We start from the raw sequence: 18,300 nt of genomic DNA on the forward strand, positions 1-18,300 counted from the left end.
TTGAGGAGAGGCTCAAACGGATTGCACATCAGGAATGTCAGAACCAAATTTAGATACCACTGGGGCATAATGAATGGGGGGGGAGGGGGAGGAAAAAGATGTGTTAGACCTTTGAGGAACCTTTGTGTACAGCAGGGGACTTACACAAAAAAGTTGACCAGGCAACCTCAAAAAAAGCAGAAATAGACAAATAACCTTCAATAATGCCCAGAGCTGAGCCTTGCTAGGCCAGGGAAAGGATAAAGAACATGACCTCAGAGAGAGTGGCAGAAAGAGGGTCAAACAGACTTGTGTTAGCACCATACCACAAACTTCTTCCAATGATAGGTGTATACCATTTTGGTGGAGGGAAGCCTGGCTGACAAGATTAGGTTACAGATTTCAGGACGAAGGTCTAAAGCTGTCAAATGGCGCCGCTCAATCCCCACGCAAAAAGGCAGAGTGGACAGGTTTGGGTGCAGAACCCTTCTCCTTGCTACTGAGACAGAAGATCCTCCCAAGGGGGGAGTCTGATCGGAGGATCAATGGACATGCTCAGCAGCTAGGGATACCAGACCCTCCGTGCGCAGACCAGAGCCACCAGGATTACTTCTGCCCAGTCACTCTTGATCTCCTCGAGAACTGTGGGTAGAAGTGCTATTGGCGTAAAGGCATACAGGAGGCCTTCCAGGTTCACCTCGAGATGAAAAGCACCTCAGAGCAATCGCCGCGTTGGAAACTTAAAAGCTCAAAAGTGCTGACATTCTGCATTCTCTGCAGAGGTGAACAGGTGCAAGGCTCTCCCCACTGCTGAAAGAGGCCTATGGCCACCTCTGGATGAAGACGCCATTCGTGATTCATTTGGCATTTTTTGATGAGTTTGTCTGCTCTGGCATTCAGAGATCCCACCAGATGTTGAACCACCAGGGATAGACCCTGCTTTTCCAGCCACATTCAGAGGCACTGAGCCTGTTGACAAAGGGTCCACAACCCCACCCCCGCCCAGCTTGTAGAAGTACCACATGACTGTTGTGTTGCCGTGAGCACCTGCACCATTCTTCCCCAGATAGAGGGAAAAATACTTTCAATGTTAGTTGGATTGCACTGAGCTCCAACAGGTTGATGTGGAGTCCAGTTTCCGCCAGTGACCAGACGCCTCTGATGCACTGTAGGATGCTGGGTTCTGGTTGCAGTACCCCACCATCCAGCACACACACTTTTTGCTTGTTTTTTGATGCAATGCTGATTGAAGTGCACTGGGTTCCTGCTAACCAGGTCCCCAGTGCGAGTGTTCCTTCCCCAAAACAAGACACCTGGTCACTTGATCCCCAAGTGGCAAGACCCTTCAGGACGTCTGTAAGTCCCTAGTAAATGGTAGCCCTAGTACCTACAGCATGGTTACTGAAGAGGGGCCCACAGAGCTGCAGCGCAACCTGTCCTACTTTAAGGAACCTACCACCAACCTCAAGCAGATTGCCATTGCAGGCTGTGTGCAAAGGTGCTCTATAAAAGTGAAAACACAACAAGACACACAGCCTGTGTGCTATGTTCCCTAAACACTGCGTGTAAAATGTGTAGGTCACTCCTACAGCAGGACTTACAGCCCGAAGGCAGGGTGCATTATATTACAGATGTGGGCATATCTGCCACAGCAGATATGCACCTACTATATATCCTTGTCAAATCTTAGACATAGTAAGTGAACAGGGAAGCTATTGCATGTACAAGTGCTGTACATTAGTCAGTACGAGTTCCCCAGATTCGTGATTGCATCACTGAAAATAGGGATGTTTGGTATCAAATATCTTGTATTAAACCCTCACTGATCCCAGTGATGGATTTATTAACACATGCCCCTGAAAACATACCATCTGCTGTTGAGCTCACTGACTAGTCCTAACCAGTCTGCCACCCACAGACGAGAATCTGACACCTAAGGGTAAAGAGCCTTTGCTCTCTGGAGGTCAAAAACAAATCCTGCTCTGGGAGAGGTGTTAACACACCCCTCCCAACAGGATGACCTGCAAAACTGCATTTTAAGGCAGGAAGCTTCAAAGAAGCCCACCCCCTTTGGTATGCAGAACTGGACTTCCTCGGAGCGAGATGTGTCCCTCCAACCACCACCCCCCACCCCAGGGCCCATCTGGCACCTGGACAGGCAAGAAATTTAGCTATGCAGGAGGCATGCTGCAGTTCCAGGCTAGACACACCCCTAGGGTGACCAGCCTGAAATGAATACAGCCTCAGGAATTCTTCGTCTTGTGTGTGGTGGAATTAGGAATTTTGGGACAGGGTGATGCCCATTCCCCTAAGGAAGTGGTGATCTAAGGAGTGTAGTGACTCCAAGGGTAAGTAGCCCATTGTCTACTCCCCTTAACGTCCCCCAAATTGAGGATTTAGGGGACCCTCCCTAATACCAAGACCTCAGATCTTTGCTGCACACAAAAGGAGTAGACAAGAAGCCTGCTGACCCGAGAACCAAGGGGCACAACTGACTTGCCACCAACCATACCAGCCTACCTACTGCACCCGGCCCTTGAAAAGCATCCCACCTGTCCAGCCACTTCAGCGTTTAAGGAACTGTGAGAGCTGCCAGTCCTTCACAAATTGGCAAGAAGAACTTCCTTGGAGTACACAAACTGCTTTTCCCTGCATCTGCAGGCAATCCAAGAAAAACTGTGAGGCCTGGGTCTGCCAAAAACCGGATGCCAGACATCACCACTACACACTAGCCATCTAGCCCGAGCTGAAGTTAGCCAACTGTGTCAACGTGGTTTGCAGGCCCCTCCAGATATGAGCCCACCTTCAGTTGTCTCACTGTGGACTTCCCAACAGCGCTTGCAGCCACTTTCTGCAAGCCCTCTCCAAACACATGTATCCCCTGCAGCGGAACCAGACACTAAAATTTACCACTGCACCCCCCCCCCCCATCGGATACCATTACCGCTCCAAAAATTGCACTGTCAACTTATGAAAACTGTAAACATTCATAACTCGAAAAGTACTTACCTGATTCAGATGATCTTGATGTCAAAATGTATTTAAAATGTTTTATTTTTATAAATTGGTGTCGGATTTCTTTTTTGAGTGTGTGTCTCACTTACTGCCTGCCTGTGTGTGCACATTATATCCTTAGCACTATCCTCTGATATGCTTGCCCACACTTTCACAAAAGAGAGCAATTGGGTTATTTGTGCCTCTGTAATTCCTTTGAGGTTGTTGGACACTTTTTTGGTTCACTATATAAAAAAAAGACAGCTTCCTGCACACATCTGTCATTACTGTCAGATCTGGCTGAGGAAGGGAGAGGGATCTGCCTCTGCCCACATCAAGATTTATTAACCACCACTTCAAATCTTTCGCAGTTCCTGCAGAGATCTGGACCTTGTCAGAGATTCCACCGATGCTATACCCACTGAACTTCAGGTCCCACTGCAGAGCCTGCATATGCCATCTGGCAAGTGTCACCAGCAGGATGCAGGAGGCCAGGAGGCACAGCAGCCTCAGGGTAAATCTCACCAAAATCCTGGATGGAGGCTGAAACATTGGTACCATAGCCTGAATATCCTCGACTCGCCGCTTGGGAGGATAAGCCTGAAAGTGCACTGTGTTAAGAACAGCTCTGATGAAAGGGAGCATCTGAGAGGGCGTTAGGAGTGAATTAGGGAGCAAATGCAGGAGGTCCACCGTAGTCTGGTGGTAGGAGACAACCCTTCAATAGCCAGTCGTCAAGGTAGGGAAAGACAAACTTTCGATCTCCGCAGATGAGCTGCCACCACTGCCATCACCTTGGTGAACACCCAAGGGGCACCGGTAAGACCAAAGGGGAGCACGGTGAACTAAAAGTGCTTGTGGCCCACTGTGAATCGCAAGTGACCTCTGTGGGCAGATAGGACAGGGATATGACAATAAGAGTCCTACAAGTCAACACTATCATCCAGTCTCCTGGGTCCAGGGCAGATAGAACCTGAGCCAAGGTGCATATTCTAAACTTCTTCTCGAGGAAGAGATTAAGGGACCAAAGGTATAGGATAGGGTCCCCTTTTTGGGGGCCAGAAAGTAGTGCGAATAGAAGCCACAACCTGTTTCTGACACAGGAACCCTCTTTTAGCATAACTTCCTTGAGGAGAAGGGACAAGTGATCCTTCGTCATCCGATCGTAGGATGGTGGCATTGGTCGCGTAGTCTTCAAGTATCAGACTATATGCAAAATCCACTTGTCTGACGTGATGGATTGCCAGCGGAGCAGGTGATGGCAAATTCTGCTGCCAACTAGCCCATGGTGGTGGAGAGTTAGACGAGGAAGGTTTAGAGGCTGCTGCGGGGGTAGGCAGCCATACTGTCCAGACCACTGGCAACCTGATCCATGAGGCCGGTGGATCCCGTACCAGTGGCCACGCAGAGACTAAGCAGCATACACAACACGGTCCAGGCCAAGAATAGGCGCAGTTGGAGGCAGATGAAAGGCAGATGAGGAGGGACTGGGCGCTGCTGCGAGGCCCAAGGACATGGCTGTAGTCTGAGCATTCTTGGAGTGCTCGAGCACCAGGTCTGCCTGGTCTCTGATGACAGTTGCCATCAAAGAACATGTCCATCAAGCAAGCCAGGACATTGCCCAAAAAGCAATAGGTCCTCAGCTAAGCATGGCACTTCAGGGTCACTGACGCTGAAACCGATCTGCCCAGCTAGTCAGTCGTGTCCAGTTTGCAACAGATTGTGAACTTCACTGTGTCTCTCCCATCGGCAACAGCCCGAGATAGTATAGCGCGGGGCCTCCTCCATGACGTGGGACAGCACTTGCACAACCTTATCCCACACCATGTGGGAATAACGGTCCAAAAGGCATGAGGTGTTCACAGACCACAATGCAAGGCTGGCAGAAGAAAACATCTTCTTCCCAAGTGAGATTGGATTCCCTATCTAGGGGTGCAGAAGGGAACCTGCCTGGGAAGAAGAGGCTTGGAACATCAAGCTCTCAGGGGTTAAGGTGTTGCATCAAGAAACTTGGGTTGCTCAGAGTTGAGTGATGGCGGAGGGCCCCATTAGGTGGGAGCAGAGGTTCTGGAGGTGGAAGCTTCTGGTTCTAGAACCTCTGTCAAGAGATTATCTTTGATGATCCCTGAAGGCATTTGCTGTTTAAAGACTCAGCTACTCTTCTCACCAGTATAGCATAACATGCTCCCTTCTCTGTAGCCATGGTAGGAGGAGAAAGCATGCCAGTATCTGGAGAAGTATCCAGTGTGGTAATGAGCTCCAGGCAATAGCCATGTTGGATAATGCCTAATACCCACTTGTCTGACGTGATGGACTGCCATACGGGTAGGGCCGCATGTTTTCTGTTCCTCTGGGAGATTCTAGAGAAGTTCTTCCATTTAATCCAAGTAGGCAAGGTCGTAGCAAGCTAGGACAGCTTGCGAGTGGGCATTATGCCATTGGCTGGCAGCCCGAGATGTAACCCTTTTCCCTGCAGCACCAATTCTTTAATCTCCTTGTCCAGAGGCGGGATGTCTCCAGTGGCCTGAGAGTTGGCACCTCTACGTGCTGAGGTGGGAAGTATGGAGTTTGGCAGTAGCTGTCCTTTAATGTAAATAGGGTCAGATGGTGCAGGTTTGTGTTTTTTATCTACAACCTTAGCCCTAATAGGGTCTTTGAATATATGTAATCTTTATGCCTAAGCATACATTTTAACATGGGCAGATATTGGGTAGCCATATGAGTAGTGGAAAGTGCGTAGCAGAGGAAGTCATCCTCTAAAGGCTCTTTATGTAACTCCATATTATGAAACGCAGCAGCCCTAGCTACAACCTCCTGGTAAGAAGTAGCATCCCGGGGGAGAAGGGCATGCAGGACAAAGGTCAAGATCAGTGTCCGCATGGAGATCGGTGCCATAGCTGTTCCAGGGGTCATCTCCTTGTGGCCCTCTATACCCACAAGTATCTGACTTTGATGAAACCTGTGGGGAAACATCTACTGGCTCTCCTGTAAGAGGCGGTAGGTAAAAGGAGAGTGTAGTAATGGTGGAGGGTGAAGGTGGCAGAGATAGAGTTGGTAAAGGATGTGGAAGGGATGGAAGGCTGGTAGCATTTTTCTTAGCCTTCCTTTTAGGAGGGACTGGCATGTTCAAAGCCTCTTTGAAGGTAATTTCCTTTTAGGTGGCGAAGGAGAAGAAGCTTTTGCCAGGATTCATCCAGTCTCAGCCTGGATGTGAATTTCCTCCTGGTGTGTGTCCAATTTTTCCTCTAACTTGTGCAGGAATTTGTTCCACCTATGGTTCGGGATGTGTATTGGAGCTCTGCTTTGACGTCTAAGGCTCCGAAGCTTTTGGCTTCGAGGTGGAAGGTGCGCTTGGCATCAGAGTGATAGATGATGATTGCCGGATCATCATCAATGGTCTCGACGGTGGTGACTGCTGCTCTCGGTCCAATAAAGTCAAAGCAGAGGGTTTCAGCTTCAAATGTGCTTTTTGTGTTGAGCCTAAAGGCGTGGCACCTGTAGCGTTTTTAGTGCCAAACTGGCTAGACAGCAACAGTGGAGTGGGGGACCTCAGAATATGAAACCAGAAGTGCAGAATGTTTTTTTGGTTGGCTTGAGCTCGAGGGCAGCGGGTGCTGTACTCACAGGTTGAGCTCGTGTGATGTCCTCCATTTCAAAGTTGAGCTCGGAGCCTCCTCTTCCTCGTATCGCTAGTCCTGGGGATTCTTCTCACCGAATGTGTCAGGAGAGTCATCAGTGGCTCTGTAGGACATCTCAAGGCTTCGTGCTCTATGATCTCGAAGTGTCTTTTTCGATCGGAATGACTTGTACATATTGCAGATTGCTTTGTTGTGCTCGGGGGACAAGTACACACTGCAAACCGAGTGCTGGGTTACTTCATGTGTTAACACAGGCAGAACCTAAAAAGCGTGCATTCACCAGTTGGGCACTGTCAAGAACTGAGATGGAGTAGAAAGGTGGGCCCTGAAGGGGCTACAGTAGAAGGGGGTCAAACTGGCAAGCTTTATCGTTAACTTGCAGATGGAAAAATGGGAACGGAAACAATACCAACGAAAGAGACCAGCTGTGAAACCAAACATCGAACCCTGACGGAGACAAAAACTGAGCGAAGGAACACACATCCGAACCAGGCAGTGGAGAGAAAACAAACAATATAGTCGATGCCCATGTGCATTTTTACCATGAGGAGTCACTACCTCTTTACTCAAAAGACTTCTTCGAAGAAAAACAACTTGCACAACTCCGAACCCAACACTAGATGGCAGGAGTATGCAGGGCATGTGAACCTACAGCCACAAATGCCTCAAACAATGTTATACCAAACCTTTACTTAACAAGCTTGGACCTGACACCCATTACCCGAACAATATCAAGCAATAACAAAACAAAATAGACACTTCACATCAAAGCTTACTAAATTAATGGCATACTTGGAGCTGAGAAAAGTTTAACTTTGGCATAAACGTCACCTTGGTGACGCAGGTCAACTGAGGCAATTTATTTTAACACAAGTCTTTTTATTCTTTTGGCAGATCTTTCATTTCCTGGGGTTGCTGCACAAGGCACAACTTCCTTAACACTTGTATTCTCCTGCTGTCTGGGCTATGCCAAAGAAACATTTCAATACTTTCTACTAAGACTTAGCAGGTTCAATACTCACCATCAAGACTCCTACATCTCAGCTCTCTGCGCGAGTCATCCAAGGAATTGGACAAAATTCCTTGCATTTAAGCTGTACTGCTACTGTAGAGACGTAGGCTTCCTTCAAAGACCAACTATAAACTGAAATACCTTGATTCCTCAGATCACACTTTATTCTCCAAACTAGGGGGTGTGTGTGTGTGTATGTGTGTGTGTGTGTATATGGAAAATGTCACTTACCCAGTGTACATCTGTTCGTGGCATGAGACGCTGCAGATTCACATGCTGTGCATTATCCTGCCATCTAGTGTTGGGCTCAGAGTGTTACAAGTTGTTTTTCTTCGAAGAAGTCTTTTTGAGTCACGAGACCGAGGGACTCCTCCCTTTCGGCTCCATTGCGCATGGGCGTCGATTAGATTGTTTTTCCCGCAGAGGGTGAGGTAGGAGTTGTGTATATAGTAAAGGTGCCCATGCAATGGAGTAAGTATGTATGAACATAATGTGATTAAAAGTGATATATATTTACAAATTTACAAATGTTCAAGTTTTATCAACATATAATATATAGTTTTCATCAACTTAAAACGGCTACAGGCTCCCGGGGAGGCGGGAGGGCGCATGTGAATCTGCAGTGTCTCATGCCACGAACAGATGTACACTGGGTAAGTGACATTTTCCGTTCGATGGCATGTGTAGCTGCAGATACACATGCTGTGCATAGACTAGTAAGCAGTTACTCCCCAAAAGCGGTGGCTTAGCCTGTAGGAGTTGAAGTTGTTTGAAATAATGTTCGTAATACTGCCTGCCCTACTGTGGCTTGTTGTGTTGTTAACACATCTACACAGTAGTGTTTTGTGAATGTATGAGGCGTAGACCATGTGGCTGCCTTACATATTTCTGTCATAGGTATATTTCCTAGAAAGGCCATTGTGGCGCCTTTCTTTCTAGTGGAGTGTGCCTTTGGGGTAATAGGCAGTTCTCTCTTTGCTTTAATATAGCAGGCTTGAATACATTTCACTATCCATCTGGCAATGCCTTGTTTGGATACTGGATTTCCTGCATGAGGTTTTTGGAAGGCTACAAACAATTGTTTTGTCTTGCGAAACTGTTTTGTTCTATCAATGTGATACATTAGTGCTCTTTTAATGTCTAATGTATGTAAGGCTCTTTCGGTTACTGAGTCTGGCTGTGGAAAAAAGACTGGGAGTTCCACTGTTTGGTATAGGTGGAACGGTGAAAAAACTTTTGGTAAACATTTTGGATTTGTGCGTAGAACCACTTTATGTTTGTGTATTTGTATAAAGGGTTCTTGTATAGTAAATGCTTGTATTTCACTTACTCTAAGAGATGTGATAGCTATTAGGAAGGCAACTTTCCAGGTTAGGTACTGCATTTCACAAGAGTGCATGGGTTCAAATGGTGGACCCATGAGTCGTGTTAATACAATATTAAGGTTCCATGAGGGAACTGGTGGTGTTCTTTGGGGTATGATTCTCTTTAGACCCTCCATAAATGCTTTGATGACTGGGATTCTAAAGAGTGATGTTGAATGTGTAATCTGCAGATAAGCAGATATTGCTGTGAGATGTATTTTAATGGACGAAAAAGCTAGATTTGATTTTTGTAAGTGTAATAGGTAGCTTACAATGTTTTTTGCGGACGCATGTAGTGGTTGAATTTGATTATTATGGCAGTAATAAACAAATCTTTTCCATTTATTTGCGTAACAATGTCTTGTAGTAGGTTTTCTTGCTTGTTTAATGACCTCCATACATTCTTGTGTAAGGTCTAGATGTCCAAATTCATGCTGGATTCGGGTGTCTGATCTGTTTGTGTTGAGTTAACAGATCTAGTCTGTTTGGTAGTTTGATATGAGGTACTACTGACAGATCTAGTAGTGTTGTGTACCATGGCTGGCGTGCCCAAGTTGGTGCTATTAGTATTAGTTTGAGTTTGTTTTGACTCAATTTGTTTACTAGATACGGAAGGAGTGGGAGAGGGGGAAAAGCGTAAGCAAATATCCCTCATCCATAACGCATTGCCCTTGGAGTGAGGGTGCGGATACCTGGACGCAAAGTTTTGGCATGTTGCGTTTTCTTTTGTTGCGAATAGGTCTTTTCGTGGTGTTCCCCAGCTTTGAAAGTAAGTTTGTAGTATCTGGGGATGAATTTCCCATTCGTGGGTTTGTTGGTGATATCGACTGAGATTGTCGGCTAACTGGTTTTGAATTCCTGGGATGTATTGTGCTATTAGGCGAATGTGAATCGCCCAATGCCAAATCTTTTGTGCTAAGAGAGACAGCTGTGATGAGTGTGTCCCTCCCTGTTTGTTTAGGTAACACATTGTTGTCATGTTGTCTGTTTTGACAAGAATGTGTTTGTGGGCTATTATCGGTTGAAATGCTTTCAATGCTAGAAATACTGCTAGCAGTTCCAGATGATTTATATGAAGTTGGCTTTGTTGAGCGTCCCATTGTCCCTGAATGCTGTGCTGGTTGAGGTGTGCTCCCCACCCTACCATGGAAGCATCTGTTGTGATCACGTATTGAGGCACAGGGTCTTGGAATGGCCGCCCTTGGTTTAAATGTATAGGATTCCACCATTGAAGGGAGTGTGTTTGGTGGTCTATCAACACTAGATCTTGAAGTTGACCCTGTGCTTGTGTCCATTGTGTTGCTAGGCACTGTTGTAAGGGCCGTATGTGTAGTCTTGCGTTTGGGACAATGGCTATGCATGAAGACATCATGCCTAAACGTTTCATCACAAACCTCACTTGATAGTGTTGGTTTGAGTGCCCTTTGTGGACTTGGAGTGGCAATCCCTTTTTGTGTGTTGATTGTTGCTCCTAAGTATTGTTGTATTTGACACGGTTGTAGATGTGATTTCTGGTAGTTTATAGAGAACCCTAGCTTGTGAAGGCTTTCTATGACGTATTTTGTGTGTTGAAGACACTGTTGCTGAGTGCTGGTTTTTATTAACCAATCTTCTAAGTAAGGGAATACGTGCATGTGCTGCCTCCTGATATGAGCAGCTACTACCGCAAGGCATTTTGTGAATACTCTTGGTGCTGTTGTTATCCCGAACGGTAACACTTTGAATTGGTAAATGCACGCCTTGGATTACAAATCTTAAGTATTTCCTGTGGGAAGGATGTATGGGTATGTGGAAGTAAGCATCCTTGAGATCTAATGTTGACATGTAGGCCTGTTGTTTGAGCAAGGGAATCACGTCTTGAAGTGTCACCATGTGAAAGTGATCTGATTTGATGTAAAGATTTAGTGTTCTGAGGTCTAATATGGGTCTCAGTGTTATGTCCTTTTTTGGAATTAGGAAATACAGGGAGTAAACACCTGTTCCTTTTTGATGATTGGGTACTAGTTCTATTGCTTCTTTTTGTAACAACGCTTGGACTTCTAGTTGTAATAGATCCAAGTGCTATTTGGACATGTTGTGTGCTCTTGGAGACACATTCGGTGGTATTTGTAGGAATTCTATGCAATAACCATATTGGATAATGGCTAGGACCCACAAGTCTGTAGTTATGTCTTTCCAATTTTGGTAATAATCTGTGAGTCTCCCCCCCACTGGTGTTGTGTTGGGGGTTTGTGACGTTTGAGTCATTGTTTAGTTTGTGGGGTTTTTGGGCTTTGGAATTTCCCTCTTGTTTTAGGGAACTGTCCACCCTTATATTGTCCGCCAAAGCCTCCTCTTTGGTATTGGCCCTGGTATGTGGGTCTGGCCTGTGAGGTAGAGGGTTCTATGCTTTGGGCCCGAAACCCCCCTCTAAAGTGTGGCTTCCTAAAAGTGCCTCTGCTCTGTGGGGAGTAGAGCACGCCCATGGCTTTGGCCGTGTCAGTGTCTTTCTTTAGTTTGTCTATTGCTGTATCCACCTCCGGCCCAAATAAATGTTGTCCGTTGAATGGCATATTCAGCACAGCCTGCTGGATCTCTGGCTTAAATCCGGAGGTAAGTAGCCACGCGTGTCTCCGAATGGTGACCGCCGTGTTTACTGTTCTGGCCACCGTGTCTGCTGCGTCCATAGACAACCTTATTTGATTGTTGGAGATGGTTTGGCCCTCCTCTAAAACCTGTTGGGCACGCTTCTGGAACTCTTTGGGAAGGAGTTCAATTAAATGTTGCATTTCGTCCCAATGTGCCCTGTCGTATCTTGCCAATAGGGCCTGTGAATTGGCAATTCGCCATTGATTGGCTGCCTGTGCTGCAACCCTTTTACCCGCAGCATCGAATTTGCGACTCTCCTTGTCTGGAGGTGGTGCATCTCCCAAGGTATGAGAGTTTGCTCTCTTGCGAGCTGCCCCAACAACCACAGAGTCTGGTGTTAATTGCTGCGTAATATAAACAGGGTCTGTTGGCGGTGGCTTGTACTTCTTCTCCACCCTTGGAGTTATGGCTCTGCCTTTTACAGGTTCCTGAAATATTTGTTTGGAATGTTTTAGCAATCCCAGGAGCATAGGTAAGCTTTGGTATTGGCTATGAGTGGAGGAGAGTGTATTAAACAAAAAGTCATCCTCAATTGGTTCTGAATGCAAGGTGACGTTATGAAAAGCAGCTGCCCTTGAGACCACCTGCGTGTAGGATGTACTGTCTTCAGGTGGCGATGGCCTCGGAGGGTAACAGTCTGGGCTGTTATCTGATACAGGAGCATCATAAAGGTCCCATGCATCGGGATCATCTTGACTCATTGCAGTATGAGTCGGGGATTGCATCAGTGGTGGAGTGGCTACCGGTGATGTGTGCATTGATGGTGATGGAGATGGTGGTGGAGTTGTTTGTCTTGCCATCTTTGCCTGTGGCTGCTTGTCCTTTTCTTGAAAGGCAAGTCTTCTTTTCATCTTAATTGGGGGAAGAGTGCTTATCTTCCCTGTGTCTTTTTGAATGTGGAGCCTTCTTTGAGTGTAGTCTGGCTCAGCTGATTCAAGTTCCTCTCCGAACTTATGTCCTTGCATCTGGGAGGACAATCCCTGTTCCTATGTGTAGGAACCTGTTTTCGGTTCCGAGGCTGGATGTTTCGGAATCGAAATCTTTTCGGTCGCCTTTTTGGGCTCTGAGGAAACCTTCTTTATTTTCGGCGTCGTGGTGTCTCGGTGCCGAACCAATTCGGTGCCACTGTCTCGGTGCCGAATCTGCTCGGAGCCGCTGTCTCGGGCCAGAGATTGTTGTGTGGCGGTACCTCGACCGGAGTCAGATGACTTCGCCACATGCATGCCCTTTTTCGGTGCAGATGATCGGTCACCTATTTTTCGGGTTAAGCCATGGCCTGTTGGCGGTGGCGTCCCCTGGGCTTTTGTTGTCTTCTCGTGAGTTTTATGTTTCGACGTCTTACTCACGGTTTTCGGCGTTTCTTCGGAATCGAGCTCATCCGAGTCCGATTCCTGGACGGAGAAGGTTTCTTCTTCCTCCTCGAAACGCCCTTGTCCTGTCGGCGCTGACGCCATCTGCAGTCTTCTCGCTCTTCGGTCTCTTAATGTCTTCCTCGACCGAAACGCTCGACAGGCTTCACAGGTATCCTCCTTGTGCTCTGGAGACAGACACAAGTTACAGACCAGATGCTGATCTGTATATGGATACTTGTTGTGACATTTTGGGCAGAATCGGAATGGGGTCCGTTCCATCAGCCTTGAAGAGACACGTGGCCGGGCCGACCAGGCCCCGACGGGGGATCGAAAAAACCCCGAAGGGCCACCGGAGCTCTTCCAAAGTCGGTGTCGATCTGTTGTAACTAACCCGATACCGAACGCAAACAATACCGACGATTTTTCCGAGATTCTAACTAACTTTCCGAGCCGAAACACGGAGCGAAAAGGAACACGTCCGAACCAGATGGCGGAAAAAAAACAATCTAAGATGGAGTTGACGCCCATGCGCAATGGAGCCGAAATGGGAGGAGTCCCTCGATCTCGTGACTCGAAAAGACTTCTTTGAAGAAAAACAACTTGTAACACTCCGAGCCCAACACCAGATGGCGGGATGTGCACAGCATGTGTATATATATATATATATATATATATATATATATATATATATATATATATATATATATATAGAGAGACAGAGAGAGATCATCCAAAAGGGGGTCAAATGAAATGAATGCGTGGTAACAATATAAACTAAAAAAAAGAAAAAAAAAAAAATACAAGTGTCTACATAGAGACAGGCTGAAATCTACTAAGATAACGAGCAAATCTTTACAAATGCACAGCAGCCACCTCTTTCCACAGATGACACCATCTACCATGTACCTCTCAACTACCCATGAACCCTTAGGCTTGAAATCTATTAGACAACGGAACAGTACCAGAAGCCCTTTTTATGGCAGCTGCTCACAATACAAATATTAGATTACAAGAGCATACAGGATGAGGACACATTTGGTTAAGCAAGTGATGATTTTGGGGGTGGGCGGTGGCCTGGCCAGCTGTCATGGCAGACATGCAACACAAGAGCTCTGCGCCGGCCCAAAATGAATCCTGTATTTACTTCCTCTTTCGGGCCATGTTCCTTGTCCTTATTAGGTTATGGTGGAGTGCAGGGCAAAAGGAGAGTCGGACCTGGCCCATCTGCGAAGAGGAACAAGTTTGTGAGTGGAGGTATCGGAGGAGCTGCAACACTGGCATGGAGGCCCTCACCAGACGAGCGACCGGCGCGTTGGGAGAACGATGCTGGTGACCGATTGGGGCACTGCCGGGGATGACCCTGCTTGCCAGCCCGTTGAAGACATATGTTGACTGGGGCGGGCCAGGGTGCAATAGCTGCACTACTGTGTGAGAATACCTATGGCCAGATCGGGCAGTATCCGAGGTAAGTGTACTGCATCCAGCTGCTGGGCCACTGGGAGCCCAGATGGAGCAAACACTTAATTGATATCCTGACAGTATACACTTCCATGACCGGCGACAGTGGATGACGAATGGTAACCCACAGCCCCACATAGCTTCCTGGAGCAAAGACAGCACATGAGGAGGCTGGGAGCTCGCCTCATGAGACTAAAGTGAATACCCCTTGCCTTAAGTGGATGTCCCAGAATGACACAATACCCCCCCTCTCTAGGGGCGCCCCTCCCCACCCAAGTATAATATGTTGCATGTATTCCTGAAATAACAAGAAACACAGGTGCTTCGTTCAGAGTTTTGTTCAGAGTTTTTCGTTAATATGGATTGTTGTTGTACTTCAGATGTTTGGCATGCAATTCTCAACTCTACGACATGTAAATGTGCATATATATATTGTGTAAATAGTTCTCAGCTACTCCAGCTCAGATTCTCTTTAGATATGGGCTAAGCCTCACTGCTAAACACACCATGAGAGAGTAATCCTTATGTGTATACGGACCTAAGACTATACTAAATGATTATAAGGTATAAGATGTAATGCTTTTGAAAATGCCAAGAAACAGAGTAAAAAAAAAAAAAAAAAAAGTTAAGATTTAAGATACTATAATACACAAAGAAGTGCTCACCTTATTCAGCAAAGCAATCTGAAAGCCAGCATACTCCTTCATGTTAAGGTCTAGCAGCCGATGCGGGATTTCGCCAGTGATTCCTTGCAGCAATTCTTTAAAATCTTTTCGCTGGGAAAGTGATAAGGCATGTGATCTGCTCCTCACCTTGATTCCCATTTCTTGCACGACTTTTTTGCCAACAGAGCCAATTACTCGATCACATTCAATTTTAGCCTGAACAAAAGGATAAAACAAATACAACACATACATAAAACGTCATAGGAAGTCATCTGAAGGTTAAATTAAGCCAGCGTCATGGGGATGAATAGGGTCCCCAGCCCCCATTGCATAACAAACCTTTGAGGTGCAGCATTCACTTAGCAATTGGTTCTGGGAAAGTGATTCTACAGTTGTTCGATAAAGATATGAGCCCCCCACAAAGGTGTGTGTGTCATATGTGGTTACAGCTGCTTGTCTCTGCACGTGTGCATTCCTACTAGTCCCCTTCTGTAAAAGAAGGAAGGACTTGTATATCAATCTGCCTAAAACCAGAATTTCAGTTCAAAAGACTATGGGATGCTGAGATGGACCTCATTGTAGCATTGTTGATCCAAGGACAATATGGTTACCCCTCTGTTAGTCATGAAGATAGCATCCTTTGTACTGGGAGTTCAACTGGCAGAACATCAAGTGCCTTGACCTACACTGTGAGGTACCACATGGCTAGGAGCAGGTCAAGCTCAGTGGTACCAACCCTGAGGTCATTGTCTATGTCCCAAGCATGGCCTCTTTAAGAGAAGAAACCAAGACTTGAGCATTTGTGCTGAGCTAGCTTGGGAGTGGACTCAAATGGTGCAGGTTGACAGATGTCACCAGTGAAAAAAGGGCATGTCCACTGAATCTTTTGTGACAGGAAAAACTGCAAGTTGCACCACAACACCATAGGCTGAGATGGTGTAGCACAACTGTTCTTCCAAGTTTTGAAATTTGTGTTCAAAGCATCCAGGAATGTCCAAACTGAAGTGGGAAGTCAAGTTTAGAGTTCTGAGCTTGAATTGGAAGGCTGCAACGCAAGTAAAATCTCAAACAAGATGCTGCTGTTCCTGATCCAATAGGTCCAAGCTGACAAACCTGATAACCACAAAGTCCAACTATCCAAAGAAGTGGACAGTGAGTGGGAAACTCTGAGGTGGTTGAGTCCTAAAAACAGGGACAGCTTTACCAGAGGGGAACCTCTGGTAAGAACCAAAAAGGCAGTGGGACAAGATTACTAGAGCAAGGAATAGTTTGATCATCAACTTGTACAATTTTGGGGACTCTTTCCAAGAAATTCACTACAGGGTCCAGATTAAACTTTCAAACTCCCCAGAGTTTCTTCCACCACTTAAAGTAATTGAGGATAAGATTAATTAAACCTTCCTGTGTGATCAACATGCACACAGAAGGCACAGCAGTCCATGAATGTGATGGTCTGATCCCTCAATGACCTGAAGGATACTCATGGTACAACTGATGTGAAAGCCCATCTAATCCTCCTGGGAAGGGCAACCCTTGCATTACATGCACACCAGTATTCAGGAGCATTCTTGTTCAAAGATAACACCCTTCGCAAAGGTGTGCATTGGTCGACTGTACGAGGAGCAGATGCAGAGGTTTGCTGGGAAGCTGCTGCAAACAGCTGGTGACACTACATGCATGGCTTACACCTGAAAAGTCGTAACATCCAAAATATTTAGACAAAAGTTTGAGGCATGACTCCATGTAGGAAAATGCTGAATGTACATGAAGTAGGTTCCACATCAACACCGATAACTGGAATAAACTGCACTGGCTAGGGGTTGTGCATAAGCATGACATACCACTATATGTGTAGCACATACAAAGAAGACTTAATTGAACAGCGATAGTACCATTTCAGTCCCACAACTAGCCTGTAATGACAGCAGACTGATAATACAAGAGTCAGGACACAGGTGTAACTATGCTTACATTGAAAAGTAATCAGCTTTCATTTACAAATCTGTATCTAGAGCTTGGATCATAATAGGCTCCCTAGCGTTAAGAATGTGTAAAAATAGATGAACAGGGTAACCTCAAAGTACAAAAAAGTGTTATAAAAGACAAAGATGAAGGGGGTAATGTTCACTGTTGGAATTCACTCAAATGCAAAATTCATTTTAAGGGAAAATATAACCGTTTATAATAAGCAGTCTGAAATTATTTGCATTTTCTTTGGCTTATAAGACAACTGCTGAAATGAAAATGTCACTTACCCAGTGTACATCTGTTCGTGGCATCAGTCGCAGTAGATTCGCATGTTCTGCAATAGCTCGCCATCTGGTGTTGGGCCGGAGTGTTACAAGTTGTTTTTCTTCGAAGAAGTCTTTCGAGTCACGGGACCGAGTGAATCCTCCTTTTGTCTCCATTGCGCATGGGCGTCGACTCCATCTTCGATTGTTTTTCCCCGCAGAGGGTGAGGTAGGAGTTGAATTGTAGTAATAGTGCCCATGCAATGGAGTGACTAAGTATGCACCTATTTAAGGTTGAGATGACACATATATAAATAATTGAAGGTAACTTCCAAACTGCTACAGGCTCCCGGGGAGGCGGGTGGGCACATGCTAATCTACTGCGACTGATGCCACGAACAGATGTACACTGGGTAAGTGACATTTTCAGTTCGATGGCATCTGTCGCTGTAGATACGCATGTTCTGCATAGACTAGTAAGCAGTTATTTCCCCAAAAGCGGTGGATCAGCCTGTAGGAGTGGAAGTAGTCTGAAATAATGTTCTTAATACAGCTTGACCTACTGTGGCTTGTTGTGCGGATAACACGTCTACACAGTAGTGCTTGGTGAATGTGTGAGGCGTAGACCATGTGGCTGACTTACATATTTCTTGCATTGGGACGTTTCCTAGAAAGGCCATGGTAGCACCTTTCTTTCTGGTTGAGTGTGCCCTTGGTGTAATGGGCAGCTGTCGTTTAGCTTTAAGGTAGCAGATTTGGATGCATTTAACTATCCATCTGGCTATACCTTGTTTTGAAATTGGGTTTCCTGCATGAGGTTTTTGAAATGCAATAAAGAGTTGTTTAGTCTTTCTGATGTTTTTTGTTCTGTCAATGTAATACATCAATGCTCTTTTGACATCTAATGTATGTAGTGCCCTTTCAGCTACGGTATCTGGCTGTGGAAAGAACACTGGAAGTTCCACTGTTTGATTTAGAT

The 18,300-nt window shown here is 46.0% G+C and overlaps 1 protein-coding gene across 1 annotated transcript in view; it reads right to left on the bottom strand.

The window, feature by feature from the left end:
• INTS6 (integrator complex subunit 6) overlaps positions 1–18,300 on the bottom strand; it is a 446,084-nt gene that overhangs the window by 133,641 nt on the left and 294,143 nt on the right. The window contains exon 12 of the mRNA XM_069205444.1: positions 15,091–15,306. Within this exon, the coding sequence (XP_069061545.1) occupies positions 15,091–15,306 (216 nt within the window). The remainder of the gene's footprint in view (positions 1–15,090; positions 15,307–18,300) is intronic.

This window comes from Pleurodeles waltl, chromosome 8 (genome assembly GCF_031143425.1).
Source record: "Pleurodeles waltl isolate 20211129_DDA chromosome 8, aPleWal1.hap1.20221129, whole genome shotgun sequence".
In the NCBI taxonomy this organism is placed as follows: Eukaryota; Metazoa; Chordata; class Amphibia; order Caudata; family Salamandridae; genus Pleurodeles; species Pleurodeles waltl.